At 41.9% G+C, this 10,647-nt stretch overlaps 1 protein-coding gene across 1 annotated transcript in view; it reads right to left on the reverse strand.

Annotated features, from left to right (window-relative positions):
* Positions 1-10,222, reverse strand: part of rapgef5a (Rap guanine nucleotide exchange factor (GEF) 5a) — a 50,825-nt gene extending 40,603 nt beyond the window's left edge. Inside the window, exon 1 of the mRNA XM_008301234.1 lies at positions 10,079-10,222. Coding sequence (XP_008299456.1) covers positions 10,079-10,222 — 144 coding nt within the window. The remainder of the gene's footprint in view (positions 1-10,078) is intronic.
* Positions 10,223-10,647: the final 425 nt, after the last annotated feature.

A 10,647-nucleotide genomic window follows, 5' to 3' on the forward strand; every position in this document is an offset into this window, starting at 1 on the left:
AGCGCTCATTAACATGACACCAGGATAAATACATTTATTGCTTCAACTCCTTATCAATAAAGTGCAACTGCCATCCAAACTATCGTATCACAACAGCGAGACCATAATAAATCTCCTCATGGTTACTACCTTCATGCCGCCATGCTGCAGCCTTTGCCCTAGGTGTATCCACTCCACCGCTACTTCCTCTATCAGGAAATAAGCTCTTAATCTTTATGGATTATTATGGTGCCAGAGGAGCAAGATGACAGGGATGTGGCGACACACTAGTCATAAAATAGATTAAAAATGATACTAAGTGTCAGATCAAGTAGAGCAGAAACGGCACTACATGCAGACATCTGTTTTTGTTTCACTGCGGCGTATTACGGCGTGATGTAATTTACGAACAACTTGTCTCGCTTGCTCTGCTGCAGCTTCGTTTCCAAACTCTCACTGACAACCATTAGGAGATGTTTTTTGAAGATAATGGATTTTAACCTGTTTAATGACTTTTTCTCATACAATAAATAGTTGAGTGTTTCACAGCATATGACAGATTAGATATTTTAGTACATTAAAATGATAATACCAGATAAAAACCTTCTAAATCATTGGTCTGATATCATTTTTTTTAGCCAGTAGTCAATATTCTAATGTTATTTTTGCCAAGACAAATAATTACAGTGATTTAAAAAGAAAAAAAAAAAAACTTGTTTAGTTATCTACATTCTGTTAATTAGTTACTCCAACCCACACAGGAAGAGTGTTTACCCTTTGTATGCACGTTTTCTCCTCCCTCAGACTTTTATATGCTTTACTGTTTTTACAACACTTAATCACGAGACAACAAAGGTTTCATTCACAGTGACTAACTGGGAAAGACTGATGTCAAAGTGAAAAAAAAAAACAAGAACAACGATAAAGCACAGAATGACTGTTTGCCTAAATATTAACCCCCCTTATACTGACACACCTAAACTATCACTGGTCTAGCCAAGGGTTTACAGAGCATGAGTATTTAGGTAAATGAATACAGGAAGGAATAAAGTTCCCTTGTGTGTAATCAAGGTGTGGTCAGTGACTTTAGGTTAACTATGCTTCTAGGTCAAGTACTGGCTTGTGAATGTCTTATGTGAAACTAACTCATCCATATGGAGGAAATTAGGCATTTTTCAAAGCAGACATTCTGACTTGTCATGATAAGAACAGCAAAGATGTTGCTAATAACATAATGATGGCTCCATTACGCTCAAGTGTCCCAGTAAGTCACGACACTGTGACAGTGAGCCAGCGTGCACGTGTCAAAATGTCAATTCCATTTCTATTGTCAGCGGAGGGCTAACACAGATTTTGAGAGACAGTGGGTACAGAGTGCATGGAGGTCTGCCGCTGGTGCGGCAAACGTCAAAAAATCAACTGTCCAAGCACAAAGAGCAGAGTGGGAGGCCGTCAAGAGGCGTATGGATAATCTGACAGAGCTATGGCTGAAATGGGAACAATTTTTAGACGATGACGAAAGAGGTTCTATTGTGTGACGATTAAAAAAAAAATGTAGCTTATTCATTGATTTACTGAATGCTTGGTAATATCACAAAGAGGAAACGCATGCAAAAGATTGTAGAAAAACATACATCGTGGAGAAAAACCTGCCGTTTGCAAGAGAGTGTTGAATTGAATGAACATTTTAAAGCCAGACAGTATGGCTGAGATAACATACAGTACACACAGCTTTCAAAATAAAACATCAGTCTTGTCAGAGCAACACTGAGTGGACAGTTTTAAGCAGGACTTGAAATTTGCTGTTTAACCAACATTAGCTTTTGAAGAGAAGAATGTCCATGGACAATTAATAAAACAGATTAAAGCTGCTGCCAAAGACAACTTATAAAGATTTGCTTGCAACTTTAAGATTTAAAAAATACCTTTTCTGTTGATCGGATATTAAATATAAAACAAGACAGCATCAACATCAGTGGGTATTGGGTGAAAAAATATCAGACGCTTCTTTCTGCTTTGAAAACACTGTGGTAATGCTTCCCGGATAAAAAATACAAACTGTAGAGTTGCATTAGGATGACGATCACGTTCCCAGCGTTCTCATTAAAAAACAGTCAGATGAGAACCTCCTGCAATAGGAGTGCAACTAGTCTGTGAGCTCAGTCAGTGAGGCAGCACCGCCGATAGAGTTGTGGGTTTGATTCCCTCTGGAAACCTTCACAGAAACAGAGCCTGTACTGGCAATTGTTGCTGCCCGTCACCTTTCACTGAATGGTGATGTGAGGGGGAAAAAAATAAAAAAAAACACCAGATGATGACAGACGGAGAGATTCTGGGAGATCAAATGAACAAATGAAAAGCACCTAAGCAACTGTGGAAGATGGATGTAGATGAAGAAATACAAACGAGCCGAAGCGCAAGAGGAGAGAGGATGGAGGAGGGCTGAACAATTCACAACAGTCCATGAATATACGACGGTGGATGTGAGCATGACAGATGGAGAGGAAAAGAGATGAGGCAGTGAGAGACGGAGAGATCATTTTAATTATAATCGTGAAAGAAAGAAAGAGTGCGCGAGACAAAGACAGAGAGGGAGGGAAATGTTCGACTGAGGATTTGAGTAGCAAGAAAATGAAATAGAGTGCAGATTAGAGAGATGTAGAGCAGTGTGTGTGATCCTCATTAGAGCAATGATACTGTCTGGGATGTCACATGATCTCACACACACACACACACACACAAGCAAGAGAACATACAGTACACAAATCCACACACAATGATTTTTTTTTTTTATTTTTTATGGCAAGTTACTCACAGCTCATCTACTCTTCATTATAGTAATAGATTCCCATTTTGAGATATACGCGCCTTTCCTTTCCTACCGAGCGCCAGATGAGAAGATCGATACCACTCCCATGACATTAAATATGAAGCTAAGGCCAGAAGCCAGTTAGCTTAGCTTGGCACAAAAAAGACCTCAGGCTTAAAAGGGAAAGCAGCTGGCCTGGCTCTGTGCAAAGGTAACACAATCTACCCACCAGCACCTCTGAAGCTCACTACAAACATGTTTAATCCAAACAAAAATCACAGGTTTTGCCATTTCACAGATCATGCAACTAACGGTTGAATCAAGACAATGATTAACAGATTAATTTACAATGAAAATAACCGTTGCCCTCCCTCTGAAAAGCCTACACAACAACTGGTAACAGCGGGAAACATTTATCCTGGCTCCATCCAAAAATAACTAAATCCACCTACCAGCACCTCTCAAGCTCACTTCACACACGTCGTTGCATGTTGTTTGTTCTATCCAAACAAAAACCCCTGCATAACAACATTTTTTGGAATAGTTTTTCTTTGCTGGACTATTCTAGTTCTTGGCCTCTTTGAAACTATTGGGCTCTCCTTTAACGTTCGGCTTAAAATGCGCTCACAGTGAGCCGTGGCGTTTAGGAACTAAATCCATCACATTGATAACAATTAGATGCTCACCGGAATGCAGTCGATCGCACATTAGAAGTTAAGCACTTTAAGATAAACAGCTGGTGCCATTAAATCATAGCAGAAGAAGGGGACGCAAACAATGGAAAACAATGTTGGAAAAAAGTGACAGCACTAAACGTAAATTACCGCAATCAGAAAATTGTAATGATTGCGACAGGCCTAAATGTAAAAAACACCATCTGGGACTTTAGGGAACTGTGTTGGGCATTTATGAATTAGTAAAATAATCAGCTTCTTAATCTACAATGAAAAAATTTGCTGCTCCAATATAGACTGTAGAGAAAGTTGGAGCTGACGGTCTCCAAACGCAAACTTTGTCCCATTAACAACAAAATGTGGGGCTTGAGTTTCTAAAGCATCAGCTCTGAGACGCGTATTTAAAAAGGCTCAGTTTTCGTCTGTGAAAAATTCCAGCTCCATGTGGACGACGTAGATATTAGTGAAGATGAGAGCGTTTGTGCAGTGTTTGGACTGGGGGGTGAAGTAGAGCACACCAGCCAGCCAAGCACATAGACTAAATAAATTGTTTCTGACTCTCGCTATCTCTGTCTCGCTCTTTCTTTCTCTCTTTTGTCTTGGTTGCTCTATCTTATCTCTCCATCTCTTTGTCTCCTTGTCTGGTGAACACAGATCTCTCAAGAGGTCCACCACCACCACCGCCATCATCATCATCATCATCATCTCCTCCTCTCACACTCCAGACACATACCAGCACCTGAGCTGTTTCATTCATACTGTCTCACATAACAAGAGAAATTTCGGGGCTGTCTGACTCTCTTTGTCGGTGCTTCATTTTCTCCTTCAGACAAACACACACCCCCCCTTTCATAGAGTTATACGTGGCCAAAAGAGAGAAGGAAGAGAAGAGAGAGGAGAAGATGAATGAGGAGGAATGAAAGCCATAAAGCGAGAGCGCATGCTGACACGCTTATCTGTGTGATGACTTCAAAGTGTGTATACAGAGAGAGAGAGCGAGCGGGAGAGAGCGAGGTCATTATCTGCAAGAAATGGATTACTCTCAGATTAGATTGCTGAGCACAGTGAAGAGCTGTAGCACGGTATGCTTGGCAAGCCCTCTGTCACACACACAAAGACACACACACACACACACATTCACGCTAAGCTCCTGTCGACTCCTCGACACATCCGTCATACAAGGAAGTCAAAATGGAGACATCAAAGCAGCTACAGCTCAATGGACACAAACAAATAGACAAACATACACACAGTAGAGCTGTTCAGAAATCCCCCCCCACCCCGCCCCCTGCCAGGCAACACTATCTGCCCCCACATGACCTTTGGCTCACTAACACCTACAGTCACTGTCTATGTATTTGTTCACAGGAGTTATCTAAAAACAAAAAGAAATCGGCAACAGTGGCTCAAGTCATTTTCCCAAACAGAAAAGTTCACTACTTCTAGAGCATTTTGCTCACTTTCGAAGCCATTTCTTAAAACGTAGCTTTTTTGAGGCACACACAAACAGCTTTAGGTCACACATATCGGATTTTCAGAAAGTCCGTTTGCAGTGTTGATGTTTAGATGGGGGTTATAGCAACGTAGTGGAAAAATGCATCGTGATGAAATGCTTCAGTTTAGTCGGAAAAGGGTTTGAGTTTAACCACCTTGCTTTGAATTGACCTCTTTATTAAAGTACACATAATCCTTTTAATGTTAACACAATGAAAAAAAAATACACACATAAAAAATAACTAAAGGAATCATCTCACTGAGAAAGCAACCATGACGAAGCTGCCCCATCATGCTACGGTTAAGAAGCGGCTAGCCTGGAGCAGGTATCACTGGACAGTGATCCAGCATCGGTCTTCATGCACACCCCTACATCAAGTCCGCCAGCCCTCAGAGCAAGCTGCCATGACCGCATCACTTAGGTCGAGATGGTCAAGGACACGGGGTCGCGGACATTTTTTTTCAACATGAAGCCCGTCTCACAAGGACAACCACATGTCCCTGTTGGCTACAGCCTCCACGAAGGGAGGTCTGGCACAGACAGAGGCCCAGGTGGCTACGAACTAGCACGCCTTGAGATACCTGCATGAAAACCGCGGGTAGAGTGATGGAGGTTAATGGGCTCTATTATCAAGGGATATGACAGGTTGCTATGGGCCAGGGAAGCAGGGGCTTTTGTTTGAGCGACTAAACTTCGCTTCTTTCGTATGTACTTTTATGGCAGTTTGCATCTAATGTGTTTCAATAAAACTGCTACACATTCTGTTAAACAATTTTCATATACTTTCCGCCTTGCCAGGACATATGACCACTGTTTTATCGCCTGCGTCTAGCACGGGGAAATGGAGACTTTTGTCAACAATGACACAGACGTCCATGTTTGATTCCTGATTGGCTCTTATTAGTTATTAGATATCCATTCCTGATCTGTCACGTCTATATCGTGACTCTAAAGCTAAGAAACCAGCCCTCTTCTTCCTGTTTATCCCAGCATGTGAAGGCCCAGTGTACATGAAGGTTAGTGTGATAAACAATTACAGCACGGATTCCATATCTGAAACGTTTCTAAAACACTCATCTGAATGGATCACTGTGTTAGTTTGGCATTTGCATCCCAAAACAAAAGCTTATATTTAAGTCAAAACAAACGGTCAAAGGCAGCTCGAGATAACATTCTATTGTCTTAATATTTTATGGTTTAAATAATTTTAGCTTTTAATCAGCACTTGTGTTTCTTTTTGCTTCTTGTACAGTCGAGAATCGTATACTCTATGAACACACTGGCTTTTTTGTGCACATTTTCACAAGTTTAAATAATTGCACTTCCAACTTGAAGTGTACTTTAAGTAAACAAGCTTGAGCGATACTATTTGTAAACTTCTCACTATGTGGTGTTTGAGCCTCCCTCCATCCCTCTCTTGCCCTTTCATCTTTCTTATTTCAATATGTAATGCAGTTATGGATGTGAAATATTGCTGGCAGACATGAAAACACATCACAAGCCACTGCTTTGCTGCATCCATAATGATGAAATGAAATCATCTTCTGAGGGATATCACCAACTGCTCACTAACACAGTGATCACAGAGTCAGATAGCTTGCATTGTGTGAGGTTTCACAATCTCATTTCACAGCCTAAAGCAGGATATTGTATATTTATGTACGATGCTTGTGGGTCGAAATGCTGTATGTCCTGGTTTGCGTTCAAGTCCGACTTCACACATAGTGGTAACAGCAAGTGTATTTTTAAAATACACATGCATAAGTCTCCTCTATATATAAAAAATCTGGGAGAATTTGCTATATGATTTCAAGTGTGTAGTCTGTCATAAAATAATATAAAGGAAGGCAAAGAGCTCCAAACAAAATAGCATGATTTAACTTGTAGTGCACTAAAAATACGTTACTGCACATTTACGCCTCGATTGATTTCAACATGCATCATTTCGTTTGCTTGCAATAAGATTACAGATAACAACAAAACATACACAAATTCAAGACATGCACACATATGCATGCACATTATACAGTATATCTAACTGCTGTATTGGATGTTATTTGTGGCTTCAATGTCATATTGGTATGTTTGTATCGACTGAAGGAATCCCCTCAGGAAACTCACTTGTATTAGTTTAACTGAAAAATGTCTCGTTCTGCCTAAACCTCCACAATTATGACAACAAATTCTACATAAGAACATGACTGCCCACTGACAAACAAACAGAATCAGGACAATCTTACAATGTAACAGTTTTTTTAAAAACTTTTGGGCAGCATTGTCTTTGAAGAAAGCTTTTTGTCCCACGCTACGGATCTCCCTCTATTTTGGTTTAGCAGCAAAATCCGACCAAAACTAATAGTCCACAGCTAAAGTGGCTGCAGAAAATTGAATTGGGCCTTGAGGATATTGGTGTAATAAAAAAAAAAAAGCAAAAAATACTACCAGTCAGCTTGACCTGTCATCATCTGTCTTTCCAGCGCAGCTAGCAACGCCGCTGGCCAGCTAGCGGTGGAACCCTGAGCCTCTAATTTGCTCTGATTGCGTTTCCTCACCAGAGGGCTCATAGGTACGTGTGCGTTTTACTAGCAATGTCCTCTGTGCAAATATACAGATACGTGATTTTGTCAGACCAATAAGTGGCTTTCAAATCTTGGAGGTGGAGAGAAAATGAACCAGTTTATTTTCTACAGAATGGGCACTCCACAAAGCACCCTGGCAAGTGTAGTGAGAGTTTAAAAGTCAGTAAAGTGTTGGCACTCTGCTCTTGCCATCCCGCAGCCAATAAAGGACTAATAATTGAATAGCAGAGCAAGTCACAACAGAGAATAATGTCAGACAGGATTCTCCAAGGTGAGGCTGCCGCAGGCTGGAACCAAAGGCGACAGATGGCTCTGTGCAGTGCAACAGTTTAAATTCGGCTGTCGGCAAACATCAATGAAACCCATGAGGTAATGTGAAAAATTGCTTATGTCAGGTGTTTTTGCGCTCTCAGAGGATCCCAAATATTAGAACAACAAAACAAACAATAGCTCAAGACGCCGCATGAATCAGTGAGCGCAGACAAGATGTGTACAGAAGTGTCCACCTCTGCAGGAGTGCAAACACGCTGTGATTTGAGATCAGGTAACCATTTTTATCCTCATTATTATTATTATTATTGTTATTATTTCATCTTCTTCTTCAAACAACTGTTCTTTTCCTGATGTGCAGTGCAAAAACAAACCACGATAGTTCCTTGCAGAAATATTTTTGGTAATTTCTTTGCGTGCACATTAAAGAGTGTGTTCTTGTGTGTGTGCCAGGTGAAGCATAGGCAGCTGCCAGTGTGTACAGAGGACCAGTCTGCACAGAACAGCCATACCTTTACACTACTTACCCACGCCTCATCACACTCACCCACACATGAAGACACACAGCGCGCACACTAAGTTAGATAAAGAGATGAGGAGGGAGAGCAAAAAATCTACTCAGTGCTGCTGGGTTTTCTTGCCTTCAAACGGAATGGAAAAAAACTAAAACATCAGTAGTACACAAATGTAAATGAAGCCAATTGTTAATCCACTCATTCTCCATGGCTTCATGATAATATTCCTGTTTGGCTGTTTGAAAAACCCTTTCGAAATTTGATTTAGGATATTGTATCACTGACTTGTTTTGACAGGAAAATCTGATGACATTAACAGGTAACAGGAGACAGAGTGGCCTCAATCTGTTTGTCATCTACATCACCGAAAACAACCAGATGTAACATGACAAACGGTTCATCTCCTCGGTCCTGCATGGCTTTACACTACAAATGTTACATATTTTTAGCACATCTGGCTCCAGCGGGACTGGCAGTCCTGGCACGCTGTCTCCGATTCGCACAAAGGGAACCGGGGACGTGTTTTCTGCCGGCTGCAACTGATGGTGAAGATGAGCGGAGCTGACACTTTGAGCAGCCATTTGGCTTGTCAGGTGCGTTCGTTCCACATCGGGGCACACAAAGTCACACACATTTACTGCTTAGTTGACCAATCGTGATGAAAAAGAACCAGAGGACGCAGGAGATAGATTAGACAGCTGATCTGCCTATTTGCACCATTAGGATTGAGAATGTTGGATAAATACCAACATGCTGATTAGATAATGAAATATTTAGAGTATTTACTCCAGATCAGACCTGAATCAATGTATTGACAAACATATTGACAAACAAGTGATGTCAATACATGAAGGTGGAATTTCAGATGTTGTGATATGCAATTTCGTCTTTCTTTTTTTTTTTTTAACATTTTCTAGAAAATGCAAATCATCAGTTATTTACAAAAACAGCAGGTTTCTGACACAATCTCTTTGAGCCTGACACTATCACACACAAAAAACAGACGTAAAAACAAAATTAAAGCTTTCTCATGGGGAATCCAAGGAAATTATTTATTGGATTTTCATGTATACTTCTGTAAAGTTCTAACTTTAGTTCTTAATTAGTCAGGCTAATCTCCATCATTAACAATACTGTAGTTTTAATATTTACTATAGTCAGGTCAGGTTAAGTTTTATTTTATTATAAATATTTTTGAAGTATTTTAATACACAATATTTAAATTGCTCTGGTAAATTCACACCATAAATAGCCCTAACGCCAATGTTATTTCTCTAATGGAAAACACTTTGGCGCAGCTTTAAACGTGCCGTATAAAAAACAGTGTGCTGACTCTAATCTATGAAAATAAATGTGACTTGTGCAGCTGTGGAACTGCACACAGATCTGTGTATGTACATATAAATAAGGCCAAACGTGTGCACTTCTTGGTGCATGCAGGTGTGTGTAGTGGATCTGGTGGCGGTGTTGCCTTGACTACCGGAGTGTGAAGGTATGGTGGTGTCCAACATCAAGTCTGCTTCTTATGGATGTACAATACACACACGCGCGCGCGCGCACGCACATGGAGCCTCTGCGACAGCAACGCTCGTGGCAAAATGAAAACACCTGAGTCGTGACGAGGTTACGAAACGGCCTGGGGGAGCGCAGAACCGGGTTACGGTTAAACATTTAAAACCGTCGTTCAAAAGCAAAACACGAAACACGGAAGGACGGACAGTCAAAGTCGAGTCAGCGGGTCGCTTTGAAATACTCACGCTCTTCTTCCGCAGGTGCAGCCCGTGCTTGAGGAGCCCCGGCAGGTCCCGGATTTTGTGTTTGAGCTGAGCCTGGTCCCGTGCGCTCCGGTTCCACCGCAAGCCCGCGAGCAAGCCGTCCTCTGCGGGCTCCGAGTCCTCCATGGTTCTCCCCCTCCTTTTTCCTCCCGTCTGCGGTCGAGCTGCCTCCTTCTCCTCCCGCGCTCCCGGTTGTCTACTGTATCCTCACAAGGCGCACCGCCGCCGCCCGCGCCCGTTCGCCATTTCCCCCCGCCTCGCGCTCACACTCTGCGACCTGCATCTGCAAGCACACCGCGCGCAGCTACTGAGTGTATTCCGCAGCACGCGACGCTGCTGCTCCACCCAATGGCTCCTACTCCTCCAGCACTACCAGGTTGATCAGTGCGTGTTGGGGGTTGGTGGGGGTCACAGGTGCATAGAAACATTGCATCACTGCCACCTTTTCATTCTCCAACACCTCCGAGGATAAAGGTGTATTTAACCCCCACATGAGCCGCCGCGCCGGTGCGGCTGTTTAAAACTGTTTATTTGTGTTAGAAGTTGAACAT

This window comes from Stegastes partitus, unplaced genomic scaffold, assembly GCF_000690725.1.
Source record: "Stegastes partitus isolate 25-593 unplaced genomic scaffold, Stegastes_partitus-1.0.2 Scaffold1645, whole genome shotgun sequence".
Lineage (NCBI taxonomy): Eukaryota > Metazoa > Chordata > Actinopteri > Pomacentridae > Stegastes > Stegastes partitus.